General features: G+C 61.0%; 1 protein-coding gene across 2 annotated transcripts; it reads left to right on the forward strand.

The window, feature by feature from the left end:
• On the forward strand, positions 1-18,869 carry SLC26A11 (solute carrier family 26 member 11). 2 transcript variants are annotated; one of them, XM_027052528.2, is made up of 17 exons: positions 1-127; positions 1,146-1,381; positions 1,923-2,115; positions 2,485-2,570; positions 4,979-5,058; positions 6,172-6,314; positions 6,773-6,948; positions 7,370-7,442; positions 9,787-9,837; positions 11,621-11,681; positions 13,163-13,218; positions 13,301-13,441; positions 15,584-15,711; positions 16,078-16,177; positions 16,578-16,711; positions 17,173-17,245; positions 18,018-18,869. In XM_027052528.2, exons 2-17 carry the CDS (start codon positions 1,148-1,150, stop codon positions 18,107-18,109), a joined length of 1,821 nt encoding a protein of 606 aa, XP_026908329.1. In that variant the 5' UTR covers positions 1-127; positions 1,146-1,147; the 3' UTR covers positions 18,110-18,869. The 2 variants fall into 2 exon arrangements, with proteins under 2 accessions (XP_026908329.1, XP_053068821.1); XM_053212846.1 differs by lacking the exon at positions 1-127 and having other exon boundaries at positions 432-1,381.
• Positions 18,870-18,885: the final 16 nt, after the last annotated feature.

Here is an 18,885-nt window from a genome sequence, read left to right on the forward strand (position 1 = left end):
CCCGCCCCGGAGGTCACGTGCGCGCCAGGCCCCGCCCCCTCCAACCCTCCCCTCCCTCTCTCTCCCTCTGCGGTTCCCGCAGACCCGGGCTGCGGCGACGTCCGGAGACCCCGAGCCGCGGCGCCCGGTGGGTCTGTGGCGGGCGGGGAGCGGGGCCCGGGCGGGGTGGGCGAGCTGCGGGGGACGGGCTGGGGTCGCTGGGGGAGGCTCGGGGCCCGAGGGTGCGGGCTCCTCTCGCGGGGACCCTTTCCCACCGCGTCCCCACCAGGTCCCCGCCTCCCTCGGCCTTGCTGGAACGGTCAGCAGGCGTGGGGTGCCCACCCTAAGACCCAACGTCCGGGGCAGGCGGCTTCGAGGGTGGGAGGCGGGGTGCGCTGGGGTCCGGGGGTGAGGGGTGGTCTGAGGCCGGCTCTGCGCGCGGAGGGGGGAGGGGGGGAGGTGCCAGGTCCTTAGAGGATGCTGCGCACCCGGAATTAATGGAGGGGCCTCGAACGTTCCCCAGAGCCCACTAGAGTCCCTGGATCTCCTGTAGGGATGCGAATGCCACAGGTGGGGGGTGGGGTGAGGCGCGGCCTCAGGATGCGAGACCCCCACCGCCCGCGCCGCAGTCAGCCGTAGTGGGTGGAGTTCGCCCGCGCTGCGCACTTGGAAAGCCTCGGGGCCCTGGAGGCTGCAGGCCCCCCACCCACGCGCCGCCTGCCAGACGAGGGAGCCCCCGTGGACCCCGCTAGTCCTCGCGCTGCTGCCGTTAAATTCCTTGGCGAGGGAAAAAGAAGAAACAGATTATCCCGGGAGCAGAGACGTGGGCTCTAATTCGCGTTTAGGTCCCTCACCGAGAAACCGTTCATCCCGTTCTTTCTGTCGAGGGGCCTTGGAAAGAAAGCAGCTGGCGTTTGGGCAGGTGGGATTCAGGGAGGGTAGCGAACAGGGGACTGGATGGGGGACTGCATCTTTTGTCGAGGCCCCCTCTGCGCTGGTTGTTGGGTTCCTTCGAGGCCAGCAAAGGGCAAATTTAATCCATCTGGTTCAGATCCCCTGGGGGGAGGCCCGTGTGCCCCTCCTGATGCCCTGGACCCTGCCCTGTTGCTGGATTCTCCCAAGCCTAGACCCTGACTGCTGCTGTGTCATCCCCATGCCCACCCCAGGCATGCCCTCTCCTGTGAAGGCGTTGGGGCAGGCCAGGCCCTCGGCTGCCAGTATGGCCCCACAGGCCCGCTGCTGCTCCCCTGCGGCCCTGCAGAGGCGGCTGCCCATCCTGGCCTGGCTGCCGGACTATTCCGTGTCATGGCTGAAGATGGACGCCATCGCCGGACTCTCCGTCGGGCTCACGGTCATCCCGCAGGCGCTGGCCTACGCCGAGGTGGCTGCCCTCCCGCCCCAGGTGAGACGTCTGCCCCCGCTGCCGCCCCACTCCAGCCTCAGCACCGTCCCGGGAGCCGAGCAGAAATGCGTAGTGTCCCCTCCAGACAGGCAGGGCACCAGAACCCCGGCCCCGTGGGGCCCCCCAGAAGGCTTGGCGTGCAGTCCGCAGCATGTGACCGCCTTGGGGCAGACACACGCCCCTGTAACCGCTCTTGCCACACTCGTCACACGCAGGCACTGGACCAGTAGTGCTGGGTTGCCTGAGGGGCCCGGCAGCATGACTCACGAGAACGTTTTCTTAGACTCCTAGACTGAGATAAGGGCTTAGGCCTTTGTACTCCTGTGGGCACCCCGCTGGGAAGCAGGTGGAAAAGAGGCCCCCGGTCACTGTAGGTCCCCAACCGTGGCTAACGGCGTGAGTGCTTTACCCCGCCTGTGCACCGGGGTCCCCGCAGGACACGACAGCCACCCGCAACAGATCCTGCGCTTAGACGCCTGCCCACGGGACACCGTGGGCATGCTGTGTGCCTCCTTGATGCTCAGTGCTGTCTCCCCACCAGTATGGCCTCTACTCTGCCTTCATGGGATGCTTCGTGTATTTCTTCCTGGGCACCTCCCGGGACGTGACCCTGGGCCCGACGGCCATCATGTCCCTCCTGGTCTCCTTCTACACTTTCCATGAGCCTGCCTACGCCGTGCTGCTGGCCTTTCTGTCTGGCTGCATCCAGTTAGCCATGGGCTTCCTGCGCTTGGGTAAGACTCTCGGGCCTTCCTGTCACGGGATACCCAGGCCCCTGCGTCCCGGGGATGCCCTGGCCCTCAGCCAAAATTTCCTTCTTTGCGTCCCAAGGGCTCTTCGTGTGTGTGTGTGTGTGTGTGTGTGTGTGTGTGTGTGTGTGTGAGAGTGAGGGGGGCCCTCTCAGCCCTCTACTATTCTACTTGGAGAAGGGCTCCGGGTCCCAGACCCTAGCCTCCCTTCTCCACTGTCCAAACTAGTCCAGATGGGGCATGTGGTCCTTAGCCTTGTTCCACCCGGACCACCTGTCCCAGCCCACATCTAGCCACGTCCTCTGGGATTGGGCAGAGCTGGGACCAGCTTAGTGTTCTCTCTCGGCTGGCCAGGCTTCTTGCTGGACTTCATCTCCTGCCCTGTCATCAAAGGTTTTACGTCTGCTGCCACCGTCACCATTGGCTTCGGGCAGATCAAGGTAGGTGCACTAGCTGGCTCCCAGGCACCTCGTGGGTAGTGGGACAGGGGCTGGGGTCGATATGTGCGGGCCAGTTGATGGCTTGCTGTTCTGGAGCTCAGAGCACAGGTGCTCCAGTGCATCTCCATCGGTCCCATGAGCCCCTGGGGAAGATGCTGAGTGACGGTTGGACCGTGCAGGAGATAATGTGGGCGACTGGTAATGACAGTCTAGAGTTTTCTTTTTCTAAATTTCTGTTGACCGTTTTTCTTTGATTTTATTTTTAAAAATTTATTTGGACGCACGTGTGTACATTTTTAAAGTTTGTTTTTGAGGGAGCGAGAGAGGAAGAGAATGAGTAGGGGAGGGACAGAGAGAGGGAGAGAGAGGGTCCCAAGCAGGATGCTAAGCAGGCTCCGAGCTGTCCTGCGTAGAGCCTGAAGCAGGGATCAAACTCACAAACTGAGATCATGATCTGAGCCAAGATAAAGAGTCAGATGTCAGTTGACCAAGCCACCCAGGCACCTCTGTATACTTTTTTTTGGGAGAGAGAAAGAGGGAGAGTGCGTGTGCACCCCCGCACGTTGGGGCTGGGGAGGAGCAGAGGGAGAGGGAGGTACAGAATCCCAAGCAGGCTCCACGCTCAACGCTCAACGCGTGAGCCTGACTTGAGGCTAACCCCAAGACCCTGGGATCACGACCTGAGCCGAAATCAAGAGTCGGACGCTCAGCCGACTGAGCCTCACAGGCGCCCGTTTGGCGCTTTTCGGATGCCATGCTTTAGGATTTTATTTGCTGCCCTTTCACTGGGTTTTAAGTTCCCGAAGGGCGTGTTTTCTTTAGGACTGCGGTCCCCTGGCCCTGAGCTTTGTAAAAAGGAAGCGAGTGCTCAGTGGGGTGCCTGGAGTAGTACTGAGCCAGGGTGTGGGAATGAAGGCCCGCCCCTGCCTGTGTGTCACCTCCCAGCCTCTCCGAGGCGCGGATCCCATGGCCAGGCTCTGCTCCCGGCTGGCCCAGCGCGTCTCCCTGATGGTGGTGGAGCGCGAGAGTCCGGGACGCGAGGGCGTATGAGCCAGAGCTGACCCTGTTTGTGCTCTTGCTATGTGCCAGACGCTGGGCCAAACCCTCCCTCGTGTTTGATTCTCAGGCTGCTCCTGGGAGGTAGGTCTGTGGTTATCTGCACCAGAGAGGAGACGCTGCTCAGGAAGGTGTGGGTGGGCACAGTTTATGTATTCTGTGCACACGTGTGTCAGGGTGAGCTCGGCAAGTGCCGCTCCTTGGGACAGTGTGTCCTTTATTCTGGAAACACTGTTCTTCTCTCTCAGCATCAGGATTGTTCTTTTATGGGACTGTAATACAGAGAGGGCAGCTTTTTTTTTTTTTTTAATAGTTTCTTTATCCCAAGAGAGGGAGGGATTCTCAAGCAGGCTCTGAGCTGTCCGCGTGGAGCCCAATGTGGGGCTTGAATTCACGAACCGTGAGGTCGTGACCTAAGCCGAAGTCGGACGCTGAACTGACTGAGCCCTCCAGGCTCCCCTATAGGGGACCGCTTCTTAATGCACTCTTACTTGGCAATCCCAGGTCCCCCAAATCTTTAACGCCTTGACCAGGTTACGACAGCCATTTGAGAGCCCTAAGCTGGGCGCGGGGGGAGGGTCAGGAGGGGGGGTCCTCCTGACCTGCCCTGGCTGGGAGCTCCTTGGGCCCCAGAATCCATGTGTCTCCACCCCAGTGTCTGTCCCATCTGGGGCCGTGTGCAGGTTTGGGGATCCTTGCGGCCTGACCATCCTGGGGGTCGGGGCATCAACCTTCTCGCTAATGTTCGCCACCTGGTCTCAAGTGGAGAAAGAACTAAAACGCGGGGTAGACCCCTTCTCCCCCCCGAGGACCCTGCCCTCCTGGGTCCCCCAGCATCCTTCCCAGGAGCCCCTCGGAGCCCCCAGCGGCTCTGCCTTTGGCTCCACCTGGCTGCACTTCTGCCAGGAGGTGGGCCTGGCTGGTGGGCCTCCGGGTGAGGGTTGTGGCCTCGGGCCAGTGGCAGGGGGTAGGGATGGGGCGCTCGGTGTGAGGGACAGGACAGAGCCAAGGGCAGTGGGGCCTGCAGGGCGGGGTGGGGTGGGCCGGCAGCGACCCCAGACCCTTGACCAGGGCGCACGAAGAGGTCTCCCTGCTTTGAGATCACCTGGACTGGTTTTCCTCACAAGGGAGAATTATTCACCAAAACGTGTCCTTGGTCTCTTTCGCCCAAGGATCACGATCCCCTGCCCCTGGGGGCTTTGGGAATGGGCAGAGGGTCCCCAGAGAGCCTTGGGATGTGCCCCCAGCAAGGGCCCTTGGACTCTGGGTTTACAATGTACTGAGATGCTGCAGGGGAGGGCTTCAGGCCTCACTTTGAGAAGGTTGTCTGATCCGAATCTCCGTTTGAACAGAACCTCCTGGGACTGCAGGGTATCCCCAGACAGTTTTTCCTGCAAGTGTATCACACCTTCCGCAACATCGGAGAGACCAGGTACCTCGTGGCCGTGTGGTCCTGTCCGTGTAGGGAAGCCCTTCGTCCCGGAACCCCTCTCCCAGGCCCCACCCCCGGGGGGAACTTATTCCCGACCTCTGGGGCCTGTCCCTTCGAACAGGTCCCAGAGCAGCACCAGCGTCACAGGGGAGCTGGTTAGGAATGCAGACTCGCGGCCATGCGCGGACCTGCTCAAGCAGCCAGCGTTCAGCGGGGGCCCCGGGGGGTCAGTGTGCGCACTGCATTTTGAGAAGCTCTGTGTGGGACGACCTGAGAGCCGGTCCCGTCCCGTGGCCCTGCACGGAGCCTTGGGTGGTAGGAGCGGGAGGGCCCCCCGCAGAGGAAGGGCAGCGGTCTGTCCAGAGGTTTGTGGTTCAGTGAGGAGAACGCAGGCCACGGGGCAGGCAGGCAATGTGGATGTGCCCGAGGGACGGGCAGCAGGCGGCGGGTCATGGGGCTTCTCCAGTCGAAGGGCCTCCCCGGAGAGCAGCCAGGGTAACGAGGCCGATAAGAGAGGATCCCAGATGAGCCGAGAGTCTGGACGTGTCCCTGGCCGGAGGAGCAGTGACCTGGGGGTAGCTGCCCGGTGGGGCCAGTGCTGAGGCTGGAGGGAGAGGGGGAGACCTCTGACCTGCCGTCCTCTCTCCCCTTCGTCTGCAGTGAGGCTCCTCGGGGCTGAACCCACTGGAAGCCAGGGGCTCCCTGGCCCGGGTCATGCAGCCTGCGGGGGTCATCCTCTTGGGGGCGGGGAGGGGGGCAGGAGAATTGGAGGCCAACTGGTCAGCGAGCATAAGAGGCAGTCAGATCTCCCTAGGCAGCTCTTCCTGCAGGTGAACTTCCTGGAACAGTCCAGGCCTCTGCAGCCCACAGAGCTCCGTGACTCAAAACGTGAGCTAGTGGCCCCAGTGCCACTGGGATTCGGGCCTCGGCTCCCAGGCCTGCGCTGGCCTGCGTGGTCACTGAACAAAATGTCGAAATAGAGCAGGGAAGCACATTGCTTAGCAGACAGCGAGAAGAGCAACCGGGAGAGGCGGCTTTCCCGCGGAAGGGGCAACCGAGGGGCAGAGGTGTGTGCCCTGGGCCGGCCTGGGCGTGAGCGGTGTCTGTCCACAGGGTGGGTGATGCCGTGCTGGGGCTGGTCTGCATGGTGCTGCTGTTGGTGCTGAAGCTGATGCGGAACCACGTGCCCCCCGTCCACCCTGAGATGCCCCCCGGCGTGCGGCTCAGCCACGCACTGGTCTGGACGGCCACAACAGGTGAGGGGTGTTCCGGCCGAGGAAGTTGTGCAGCCGTCCTGCACACCCAGGGTGAGGGGTGCCCCGTGTGCCCACCCCGCCCCCAGCCCCGGAGTCCCACCCCGAGGGATTCTCCTGTCTCTGGTCTGGATGTGACTTGAGAGCCGGCTGCATGATGGGGCTCACGTTCCGGGAAGAGGTGTCACCCCCACTTAAGCAGCCAGCACAGCCCAGGCAAGACGCGAGGGGTGGGACGCAAGGTGAGCCAGTAGGTGACGCGTGTGGGCCCTGCACGTCGCCATACGCCCGTCCTGCCGTCTTGGTTTGCCGTGGCATCACGTGTTCACGCCCTCCCCACAGTCACTCGAGCCCGTGCTGTTTCCCAGGCGGGAGCGTCAGGGGCCGTGGCTGGGGTAGGGTGTATTCACCCCAGTCACCCAGAGGAGCCGGGTTCACCAACGGTTCTCGCTCTGTCCTAGCTCGCAACGCGCTGGTGGTCTCCTTTGCCGCCCTGGTCGCGTACTCCTTCGAGGTGACTGGATACCAGCCTTTTGTTCTAACCGGACAGACGGCCGAGGGGCTCCCTCCCGTCCGCCTTCCGCCCTTCTCGGTGACCACGGCCAACGGAACAGTTTCCTTCACTGAGATGGTACAGGTGGGTAGAGGTGGGGAGCCAGGCCTCTGGGCTGAGCTGCGGCAGCCTCTGGCCTGGTTCTGTCTGCGCCCTGATGCATCCGCTTCGTAACAAGGAGCTCTGAGCCCCGTTGGGACCCCTGAGTCCTCAGGGCGGAGCGCCTCTGGGTGCAGGGACGGGCACGAGAGAGTTCCAGATGGGGCACGACCTCAAAGGACACCGCCTTTATTTTCCTGCCCTGAGCCCAGAGGAGCGTCTCGCGTCACGGGCGCTGGCAAAGCAGGGGTTCGCTCCGTGTCCTGCTCCGTGCTCGTGCCACACGGAGTTGCCTCCTTGCGCGTGTGAGCTCACGGCCCCGCAGCCGAAGGACGGGTCACTGCCTGCTCAGACGCCTGCTCTCCTTCCTCAGAGGGTCACTCACTGTCCCTGTCTCCTCCCTCAGGACATGGGGGCTGGGCTGGCCGTGGTGCCCCTGATGGGTCTCCTGGAGAGCATCGCGGTGGCCAAGTCCTTTGGTAAGGTGCCCGCCATCCACGCCTCCCTGGTGCTGTCCGGGAGCCTGACTTGCTTGCCTGCTCTTTTGTTTTCTGTTCTCTGCTTTGATTTTTCACAGCTTGTGTTTTTATCCAAGTAGTACATGTTCGTCTTTAAACAAAGGTTTGTGGTGAAAGTGGATTTACAATGAAAAACCTCACCCAGTGGTGGCTGCTAACGTCTGGGAGCCTGCTCTCCAGATAAAGAAGGGCTTGCATTTCCCCTTTGCGTTTTCTTTGACGGAAACGTTCCCCGCCACCTACGTGGCTCCCAGCAGAACAGAGTTTCAAGTTCCCATCCTGGGATGAGATTGCGGCAGCCACGCCCCCATGCGATGGCCACGCCCCCAGGCGGTAGCCACACCCCACGTGCACATGCTTTGAAATGAGCTTGTCTTAGGAAAACGTAGGTAGGCAAAGGAGGAGTTTTTGTTTGTTTTTTTTAGGAGGAGTTTTAAGTATATTTTTATTTTTAATATAATTTGATGGGAAGTTTTCACATAATAGATAGTAACGGCTATGTTTGGTGACAGGTTCCCAAAATTCCTAAAAGTTTAACAACTTGAGGTGCCTGGGTGGCTCAGTCGGTTGAGTGCCTGACTCTTGATTCCCGCTCAGGTCATGATCTCACGGTCGTGGGATCGGGCCCTGTGTTGGGTTCCTCACTCAGCATGAAGCCTGCTTAAGATTCTCTTTTTCTCTCTTCCTCCTCTCCCTCTGCCCCTCTCCCTGCTCAGGCTCCCTGGCTCTCTAAAAAAGTAAATAAATAAAAACCATTTATAGAAAAAATGTTAACAATGTGCTCCTTCAGTCGGCTGAGCACACCTGGCCTGTCCCCTCTTTGCCCCCAGGGAGGCCCGGAGACCTTAATCTACTCAAATATCTATTGCCCTCATTCCTCCCTCTGGGCTGAGGCTGCTCCATCCTTCTCCTGTCCCCTCCCTTTGGTCTGCTGGACGTCCAGCTTTGTGTTGTCTGTGCGGGTGGCATTTTCATTTCGTTTTGTGACAGGCTCTCACCCTGGGGTTTAGGTGGACCCTAAAGATGAAACCCAGGAAAGGTGCCCGTGTCGCTCTGTCTCCATAGATCGGCTCTGGTTATGCCAGGATTTCGTTTCCTCGTGCGAACTGCCAGCAGCCTGACCCTTCTGTCCTTCCGAAGAGAGTCTTGAACACTCTCTTCCAAATGCCAGTGGCTGCTCGAGGTCATGTTCCGATCAAATCTTTCTTGTACGGCTCTTCTGTACAAGGTTATCTTTCTGGCAAGGGAGATTTGGGGGCATTTTGGAGTCTGCATCTTAAAGAGTTTATGCCTCTCGCCTCACTTTAAAACTTTGTTTTCTGGGGCGCCTGGGTGGCTCAGTCGGTTAAGCATCCGACTTCGGCTCAGGTCAGGATCTCAGGGCTCTTGAGTTGGAGCCCCTGCGTCGGGTTCTGTGCTGACCGCTCAGAGCCTGAAACCTGCTTTGGATTCTGTGTCTCCCTCTCTCTCTGCCCCTCCCCTGCTTGTTCTCTCCCTGTTTTCCTTTGAAGTCAGTCGCTCTCCTGTCCTAACTTGTAAGCTTGTCATCCTCTGAATCGGGGGCTTGGAGAAGCCCATGGCCTGAGAATGGCTGTTACATTTTTAAGCGTTTGAAAAAAATTTCTGAACAAGTTTAGGATTTCCCGACACACGAAAAGCACGTGAAGTTCATGATCTCAGTATTCGTGTCGCAGAAAGGTGTTACTAGAACGCGGTCCTGCTCACGGGATCGCGGTTTCCACAGCTGCTACTTCCGGCTGTGACACGCACGGAGTCGTCGTGACAGAGTGTGGCCGGCAGAGCCTAAGATGTTCCCAGCTGGCCCTTCACCGAAACGCGTGCCAGCCGCTGCCTGGGATTCACAGCTGCCGCGTGTCCCCCCCACCCCCACCCCGTGCCTGCCGGCCCGTCTGTCTGAATGGCCTCGTCCGTGCCTTCCGGGTCCTCCCCACTCGTGATCAGACAGGTTTTCGTTTCAGACTTCGCCCTTCTCGTGAGAGCAGCACACGTTGTCGTCGTAGGGCACGCGGGAGGTGCAGACGCGTACAAAGAAGCCGCTCTCGCCACCGCAGTTGGCCGCTGTTCATGTTTTCCCGTCCATCTTTCTGCCCTTTCTTGGGAGACACGCATACACGCTTGAGCGTATTTGTTCGCATACGTGCATGTGTTTTTTTGCGTGTTTACATGCTTACGTTTACATCACGTAGATGTTGCCGTGGGTGGAAGTTGATAATCTGTTTTTTGTCTGACGGACGTTTTCTCAGCGAGGCCGTGCATCTAGTGACTTTTTATCCTCTCTCCGTAGCGTCTCAGAATAATTACCACGTTGACGCCAACCAGGAGCTGCTGGCCATCGGTAAGACCCCAGCGGTGGTCTCACTTGGGCTGCTCAGACCGTGGTGATGCGCGTGGCGAGGTACAAGGAGCAGAGGTGGCCGTGAGTCGGGCCCGTCCCCAGATGGTCCCGTGCATACTCACGTGGCATAGGCGGCTGACCTCTGGTGTCGCTGTGACTGGAGCTTATTGAGCACTTGCTGTATACCAGACCCTGAGATCTGTAGCTCTGCTCCAGGTCAAGGAATGCCAGGAGTGTTCCACGTTGGGGTCAGATCGCTGAGGAACGTGGGCTCTGGGTGAGCCTGCTGATGTCCGGGACCCCGTCTGTCCTCGCCCCCTGCCCGTGACCCCCCTGCAGGCCGGGCAGGCAGGTCAGCGAAAACTTGGGTAGGCCCCGCTATTGGGTGGGTCTATGCCAGGTGTCCTGGCTTTTTGTTTAGTTTCCACAAATCTGGCCTCTCTGGGGATTCTTTTTTTTTTTTTTTTTTTTAACGTTTATTTATTTTTGAGACAGAAAGAGACAGAGCATGAACGGGGGAGGGGCAGAGAGAGAGGGAGACACAGAATCGGAAGCAGGCTCCAGACTCTGAGCCATCAGCCCAGAGCCCGACGCGGGGCTCGAACTCACGGACCGCGAGATCGTGACCTGGCTGAAGTCGGACGCTTAACCGACTGAGCCACCCAGGCGCCCCTCTGGGGATTCATTTTGAGGGCACGACCCGCATCTTAAATTGAGTTCTCACGACTGTTTTTCATTTGTGGACACCAGGCTCTTCTGCCTTTGCTTCCTGCCGCTTGTGAGGTAGGCAGGGGTCTGACCCGGCAGCACCAGTAGGTGCCTTCCCCGGGGAGTCCACAGGAGCCCCCCACCCCCGCCCCCCGCCCTGCTGCTTCCCTGCATGACGGCGTTTTGGGCTTGAGCCACTGAGTTTCCTGACAGCACAGGGTATGGGGCCCCAGGATGGGTCACAGAGACTTTGGGGGGCTCCTCTCTGAGCTCATGGTGGACAGGTGCCACAGAACGCCCACACCACGCGGTCAGGTCTCTGACCGGAGTCTCGGGCCATCGCGAAGAGTCAGGGTGACCGTGTGTGGTCAGTACATGGCCTCTGCTACCTCCAGCGATGTGTGGCCCTGCTCTCGGGGCACGTGCTGGGCTGTGGGACCCAGGAGGGCCTGGTTCTGAGCGGGCCCCACCCTGAGCTGTCTCAAGAGCAGGTACCTGAACCTGTGAGCCCATTGTGGCGTTATGGACCGTGCGGGACTGTGGTCTTTGGGAAGGCCCTGGGCGAGCCACATGCTGGCAGGGCCGCCCGTGATAAACGTGGGCTAATTAGTTATCTCCGTTTGTAGGTCCTGGCCAGGGTCTCAGGTGTGGGTGAGTCAGTGTCACGGGAGTGAGGCACTTACTAGCCATGACCTTGTGTACGAGCTGGTCGTCTCACGAAAGGAGTGTGGGTTTGAAGGAGGGGGATAGCTGACCTCCGGGCTGGTGGGCCTTCTGGGCCCTGTTACACATGGAAAAAGGCACGTTTAGTTCACTGGGGCAAGGCTGGGGCCAGAGTTATTTTACAGTTAGGGTCAACCCCAGTGAACTCGGCAAAGATCACGATTTGTGTTTCCTTCCCTGTGACAGACACCTGGACGCTCGTAGCACACTCCTGGGTGATTCCTCCCACCTTCCCCTCTTCCTGTTTCCTTCCTGGTCTCCGGCCTCCGTTTCATCATCATGTCCCATGTGTTTGTATCATTTTATGTCCCGCTCCCCCCGGATAAACCTCTTGCTTCCGTTTCCTCCCCAGGCCTGACCAATGTGCTGGGCTCCCTCGTCTCCTCCTACCCGGTCACAGGCAGCTTTGGGCGGTGAGTGACCACGTCCTCCTCTGTGCCTTGGGTGGGGGAGGTCCCAGCCCAGGCCAGAGGGTCCACATGCAGCTCGAAGAGCCTGCCGGGCCCCTGCCCACATCTCGATGCCCCTCTGTTCTCCTCCGGGGCAGAAGTCTGCCCGTGGCGGCCGCACCCCTCCATCAGCGGCATCCGTGGGAGGCAGGACCTGGGCTCACTCTGCTGCCCTTCACCATCTCACCTGTTTTCTCTGGTCGCCGGTGCTGCGGTTTACTCCTAACACATCCCCAGCACGTGGCAGGGCTCCCCGCATCTCCTGCCGGAGCGCATTCCGGAAGGGGACGGGAAGCATCGTGCTCCGTGTGGAGAAACGGGTGTGGGTTACGCACAGCCTCCACACGTGCTGGCACCAACCCCCCCCCCCCCGGAAGGCCAGAGGGCAGGGCAGAGAGTGACCTTGCTGGGGGGGGAGAAGTGGGGGCATTGGCCAGCAGCACCTGCGTCCCCAGAACCGCTGGCCCGACCCCGTCTGAGTACTGGACCTCCGCAACACCCCCAAACCCCTGCGTCCAAGGGGCCGCAGGGCCCACTCCGTGTCCTCGCCTGCAAATAGGAATCACAACGGGCCCGCGTCAGAGTTACCGGAGGTTGAACGAGAGCGCGTACAACGAAGCCAGCAGCCTGCGGGCACTGGGCTGGTTTGTGAAATAAACCCTCCGTGTGTTCTCAGTCTAACCTTCCACCAGCTCTTGTAGTGTGACCTGTCCATCAAGGTCGCAGGTTTTGTGCCCCCGTCTGGTGCAGTACCTTGCGTATAACGGGTACCAGAAAAATCAGTGAGTGTTTGAGGAATGAAGTTTCTGCCCAGCTCTGGAAAAGCGGAAGACGACTTAGGCTCTCTGTGGACACGTACAGACGGACTGGCATATCCACAGGGCGTGCAGGCGGGCACAGGTCACCGTGAGGGTGATCGGGAGCCGAAACCGGGTTCTCCCTTTGTGGTGCTCACGGTGGCAGAGGAAGATGTGGGCCGGGGTCGAGTCCTTGGGCAGAGAAGTCTCTTCCTGGGTTGCGGGACCGGATGTGGTTTTCCAAACGGGCGACGGGGAAAAGGGAAGGTCGAAAACAGCCAAGTTGACTTCCGGTCCCCTGGGAGGAGCCTCACCGCCAGCCCGTGGTGGTTCTCTCTCCAGGCCTTTCTGTCCGTGTGTGCGCGTGCACGTGGGAGACGAGTGCGTGGTGAGAGGGACGTCCCCCACTCGATAGTGTCAGCGGCAGGTCTGCGTATCCGTGAACACAGTGACGTCTTTGCTAGCCTGCCGTGACGAGATGCCACAGGCTGGGGACAGGCAGGGTTGGCTGCTCCTCAGTGTCCCCGCTTAGGCGCCAGTGTCCGCGGGGCCCCGACGTCCCCTTCCAGGCGCTCCGGTCCCAGGGGCCAGCCTCCCCTGCCGGTCCAGGGCCCCTCAGCCACCAGGGGCGTCTGTGTTTCCTTCCAGGACGGCTGTGAACGCGCAGTCGGGGGTGTGCACCCCAGCAGGGGGCCTGGTGACAGGTGAGCAACCCCCCCCAAGCCCGGAGCGCGTGCGGGGCGGGGCTGGTGGTCACCCATGACGCCCTGCGCCCCCACCCCGCAGGAGTGCTGGTGCTGCTGTCGCTCGACTACCTGACCTCGCTGTTCTACTATATCCCCAAGTCCGCCCTGGCCGCCGTCATCATCATGGCCGTGGCTCCGCTGTTCGACGCCGGGATCTTCGGGACGCTCTGGCGCGTGAAGAGTACGTGTGTGCTCGCCGGTCACGCGCACGTATCCCGGATCCTCCCCCCACCGTCTTCCGGGACCCACGGGGCACGGTTGCAGCCGGGGGTTACCGTCGTCCCGGGAGGTGGCCCTGCTGGCCATGGGTCAGGAGGGCGAAGGGTGCCCCAGACCCGCTCCGTGCAGTGCGGAGTGAGTCTGCAGCCCGCAGGCACCCCTGCTGCCCTCCCCCCGCCCCTGCTCCCCCTTCTCTCTCCTCCATCCTTCCTCCTCTCCCCCTCCTCGCCTCCCCTCCATCCTTCCTTCTCCTCTCTCTTCTTCCCCTCCCCCCTTCTTCCCCCCTCCTCCCCTCCCTCCTTCCCCTTCTCCCCTCCCCTCGTCCCCTCCCCTCCATCCCTCCTTCTCCCCTCCTCCCCTCCCCTCCATCCCTCCTTCTTCTGTCTCTTTTTCTCCTCCCCACTCCTTCTCCCCCTCCTCCCCTCCCCTCCTTCCTCTTCTCCTCTCCCCTCCATCCCTTCTTCTCCCCTCCTCCCCTCCCTTCCATTTCTCCTCCTCCTCCTCTCTTTTTCCCCTTCCCCTTCCCCCTCCTCCTCCTCCCCTCCCTCCTTCCCCTTCTCCTCTCCCCTCCATCCTTCCTTCTCCCCTCCCCTCCTTCCCTCCCCTCCATCCTTCCTCCTCTCCCCCTCCTCGCCTCCCCTCCGTCCTTCCTTCTCCTCTCTCTTCTTCCCCTCCCCCCTCCTTCTCCCCCTCCTCCCCTCCCTCCTTCCCCTTCTCCTCTCCTCTCCATCCCTCATTCTCCCCTCCCCTCGTCCCCTCCCCTTCATCCTTCCTTCTCCTCCTCCTCCCCTCCTCCCCTCCCCTCATCCCTCCTCCCCTCCCCTCCATCCCTCCTTCTTCTCCTCTCTTCTTCCCCTCCCCTCCTCCCCCTCCTCCCCTTCCCCCTCATTCCCTCATCTATTTTCCCCTCCCCTCCATCCCTCCTTCTCCCCTCCTCCCCTCCCCTCCATCCCTCCTTCTTCTGTCTCTTTTTCTCCTCCCCACTCCTTCTCCCCCTCCTCCCCTCCCCTCCTTCCTGTTCTCCTCTCCCCTCCATCCCTTCTTCTCCCCTCCTCCCCTCCCCTCCCCTCCATTTCTCCTTCTCCTCCTCTCTTTTTCCCCTTCCCCTTCTCCCTCCTCCCCTTCCCCTTCATTCCCTCATCTATCTTCCCTTCTTCTCTATCCCTCCTTCTTTCCCCTGCTTCTCTCTCCTACTCCCTTTCCCCTTCATCCCTCCTTTCTCTTCTCCTCCTCCCCTTGTTCCTCCTTTTCTTACCCCTCCTCCCTCCTCTCCACCCCTCCTTTTTCTCCTCCATTCCCCTTTCTCTCCCCCTCCTTCCGGCCCTCCTCCCCCTTTCTCCCCTCCCCCCCCCACCTCCTTCTCCTCCTCCCCTTTCCCAGCCTCAAGCCTGGCCTGGCTGGGGAGAGATGAGAGGCCTCAGGGTCACCCCAGCGGCCTGACTCCTCTCGGGACTCCCTGGAGCCTGCAGTGCCTTTGACGGAACTCCCGTTCACGTGTTTGTTTCACTGGCTGAAGCAATGGAGGGATTTACGGGGCTTCCCTGGTTCCTCCCGTCTGCCCCCGAGAGGCATCGGGGATTTCTTCACGTGCCACACGTGCCAGCTCCCTGCTGTGTCGCTGCCGCCCTCTTTGGGACAGCCCTGAGACGCATGGGCGCCTGTGTGGGACTGGCAGGTGCTCTCCGCCCCCACGGAAGCCCAGGGAGGATGGGGCCTCCCCTGAGTGACACACGTCAGAGTCGAATCCTAGGCTGACCCCCGAGCCCTCCCACCTGCCCCAGGACCCTTCCTCCTGTGGCTCAGAGGAGTCACGCGTGTTGCCCAAGGACCCCCCCCCAGGTCCCTTCCTCAGGCCCCCGACAGATGCCCACGGTTGACCTCCTCTCTGAGGGCAGGGGCCCTGGGCCTGGCTGTCAGGTCTTAGTGGCCCCTCAGCCAGGCAGGGAGGGCCAGACACGTCTTGCCCCTGACACGTCTCGGCCAGTGTGGCCGTGGCCCATGTCAGCCCCTGAGGCCCCAGACGGAGGTCTCTCTGGGGGTCGGGCTTGCTGGAGCCCAGCTTATCCTGAGGGGGCCACCCCTCAGTTGGACTCCTCTCTTCCAGGGCTGGACCTGCTGCCCCTCTGCGTGACATTCCTGCTCTGCTTCTGGGAGGTCCAGTACGGCATCCTGGCCGGGACCCTGGTGTCCACTCTGATCCTCCTGCACTCTGTGGCCAGACCCAAGATGCAGGTACCAGCCCATCTGATCTCCCCGAGCCAGGGGTCTGCTGGCCTCAGGGGGCCTGGTGGGGTGACGCGTGCCCTGGGCGGTACCCCTTGGCTCAACTGTTGCACGCCTCCTCGGTGCGACTCTGGCCCGTGGCACCACCCAGTGACCGTTCACACAGTGGACGGGTGTCAGCCTCCTGCCGTGGACCACCAAGCTCTCCTGCTGCACGTGAGGCTGCGGGTAGGCGTGAGGGCCCGTCAGCTGTGCTCCCCCTGCTCTGTTCTGTCGGCCTGGGTTGGGGCCTCCTGCTGGAGGGGCCACCCTCTCGGAACTGCCAGGTCGGACTTGCCTCTAGGACCCACCGGCTGTCCCCTGCTCTGTCCCCAGGTGTCAGAGGGGCCGGTGCTGGTCCTGCAGCCGGCCAGCGGTCTGCACTTCCCGGCCATCGAGTCCCTCCGGGAGGCGATACTGAGTCGGACTCTGGAAGGTGCGTGGGCTGGGGCCCCCCCAACTCCCTGCCACCTTCTCTGTACCCCCGTCTGCTCCCGCGGGACCCTGAGTCCCTGTCCTCAGCCGCCAGGGAGCTCACCCACTCAGGCCCAGGAGGTCTCGGGGCGTCTCGGGGGCATCCGGTGGGTGCCTGCCATCTGCACACAGCAGGAGGGGCTGTTCCCCAACGTTTGTTCCTAAAGACCGTCCTTTGTTCCCGGGAGTTGGTGTTCGGGGAAGAAAAGGGGCCCGTTCCTCCTCTGAAGGGGGTCGCTGCTGCTGTCTCCAGACGGCTGTGATCACAGGTCCTGCAGACCCCACCCCCACCCTCCCTGCTGGGGCCGGAGCCCTCTGTGGCCTCGCTCTGGCCCCTGACCCGCCGGCCCCTGTCTCCGCAGCGTCCCCCCCGCGCTGCACGGTGCTGGACTGTACCCACGTCTGCAGCATTGACTACACCGTGGTGCTGGGGCTCGGGGACCTCCTGGGAGACTTCCACAGGCACGGTGTCACCCTCGCCTTCGTCGGCCTGCAGGTGGGTGTCGCGACGGGCGGCCCTTTTTGCCCTCAGACCTGCCCGTGAGGTCGGCGTTGTTCCCGTCCCCACGTGAGGACAAGGGCACCGAGGCCCCACGAGGCTGAGTAAGCCGCCCAAAGTCACACAGCGAGGACGGTGGCCCCTGCTCCCTGACCCGGGCACCTGGCTCCGAAGCCTGCTGACAACGGTCACGTTCCTCGTCCTGTCTGCAGAGAGCTCGTTTTTGTGTCCTCCTTAGAGTGTCAACTTCTAAATACTCCTCTTCTAGCGTAGCCAGGAGGCCCAGTTTCTTCCCTCCGTTTCCCTGAGTAGAGGTGGAGTTGTAACTACTTGGACGCTCTGGGGGAAGCAGTGACCTGGCCGGTGGCCCTGGACCTGCGGGCCCGCCCCAGACCTCGCGTGCCCCGTGTTGAGACAGGAACATCCCTGCCCGGAATTAAAGTCTGCCTGCCCTGTAGGTTCCCGTTCTCCGTGCCCTGCTGTCCGCTGACCTGAAGGGTATACAATACTTCTCCACACTGGAAGAGGCAGGTGGGTACGGCGGGGTCATCTGAGAGCGAGCCACGTCAGCCGCGCGTGCCCGTGGCCCCCAGGATCGGGGTGGCAGGATGGCAAGACAGAAACTCTGGAATCGGAGGGTCGGACGCACAGGTCCAGGAGTGGGGAGCGTGGGCACAGTGGGTGAGGCAGAGGCCACGGAATCGGGGGGCCCTCTTGTTCTGGGAGTTTATCTGGGGGGGATGTTTTTATTTAAGGTACAGCATAGGTTCAGTGAACGCACAGATCTTAAGTGTGCAACTCGAGTTCTGACAGGTGGGTACAGCCAGGTGTCCGCAGTTGAGATGGAACATTTCCATCATTCCAGAAGGTTTCCTCAGCCCCTTCATGACCCCCCGCCAGGGTTAGCCGCTGTTCTGATTTCTTCCACCGTAGGTCAGCTTTGCCTGTTGTAGAACTTGACGTAAAGGGGATCGCAAAGGTTCTTTTCGTGTCCGATTTCTTCGGCTCAGCGTGGTGTCTGAGATCCAGCCATGTTGTTGCTGGAAACGGCCGACCCACAGGAGACAGAGGGACAGCTGTGGCCCGGCCCTGCCAGGGGACCGCCCGGCACTGAGGAAGGGTTATCGGGGCGTGGAAAGCAATGAGGCTCTGGAAGCCTGCCTGGGGTTGGGGGTGCCGGCCGGGGGAACCCCAGCTCCCTGTGCACCAGGACCCTGAAGTGCCAGCCTCGAATCCCATTCTGTGAAGTGAACCTTCCCCACTTCTGCTTTTTTAGTGCTTGCAAACCTTGTGTCTTCTGCAGAGAAATACTTGAGTCAGGAACCGGGGACCCAGCCCTACAACATCAGCGAGGATTCTGTTCCGGAACACAAGGTCGCCCTGTTGAAGGCCTGATTGGGGCACCGACGGGCCTGATGCTCGGGGCGTCTCGAGGAAGGTTCCTGATGCCGGGATTCCGGATGCCACCCGATAAACACGCTGAGCTGAGGGCTCTGAGCAGGTGACCCTGGAAGGAGGAGGGAAAACCACACACCAGGATCCACAGGTGGGACTCTCACTGCCTTTATTTGGGGTGACTGCATATTTATCTCCCTTCTGATTCCTGGGCATGCACGTTTTTCTGAAGAGTGGCTTAAAGACAGCCTTCTAGAATGACGGACCATGTGAGAAAGAAGGGACGGATTTCCACCCGGTCCAGGGGAGGGGTCTCCACGCCCCAGCACCTTCCTGGTTACAGGGGACGTTGGGAGTGGGCAGCTCGGAGGTGGGTTCGAGCCTTGGTGGCGGCATCCGTATTTGTCGTCGGGGAGAAAGCCAAGGTGTGCCAAATGATTTCAAAGTGTCTTGCTAAAAATAATTTTGTTGTTGTTGTTTTTTTAAATTAAAAACGTAGCAGCTTTGGTGTTTTTGTAAAAATCGGAAACGCTTCTTGTAAAAGCTGCAGGAGACGGTCTCCTGCATCCACTTTGGCGGTAGTGCAGACCCCATCCCCGCGGCGTGCGTACGGGTCCGTACGTCAGCATGTGGGTGCGTGCGTTTACGGTCGTGCGCGGACGGGGTCCTTTCATACGTGGTGCTCTGTGACCCATACCTTTGTGCAGTCTTTGCTGTGAATGACGCGTTGTGATAATAAACAGAACCGTGATTTGCCGTGGCTCTGTCGTATTTTA

This window comes from Acinonyx jubatus, chromosome E1, assembly GCF_027475565.1.
Source record: "Acinonyx jubatus isolate Ajub_Pintada_27869175 chromosome E1, VMU_Ajub_asm_v1.0, whole genome shotgun sequence".
Taxonomy (NCBI): Eukaryota; Metazoa; Chordata; class Mammalia; order Carnivora; family Felidae; genus Acinonyx; species Acinonyx jubatus.

What these genes read in the sequence shown, in the direction of transcription:
- SLC26A11 (XM_053212846.1), top strand. Translation starts at nt 1,064, where the DNA reads ATGCCCTGGACCCTGCCCTGTTGCTGGATTCTCCCAAGCCTAGACCCT. An exon ending in CCAGGAGCTGCTGGCCATCG is followed by an intron (nt 9,838 to 11,620) that starts GTAAGACCCCAG and finishes TTTCCTCCCCAG; the next exon opens with GCCTGACCAATGTGCTGGGC. An exon ending in CTCCACACTGGAAGAGGCAG is followed by an intron (nt 17,246 to 18,017) that starts GTGGGTACGGCG and finishes TGTCTTCTGCAG; the next exon opens with AGAAATACTTGAGTCAGGAA.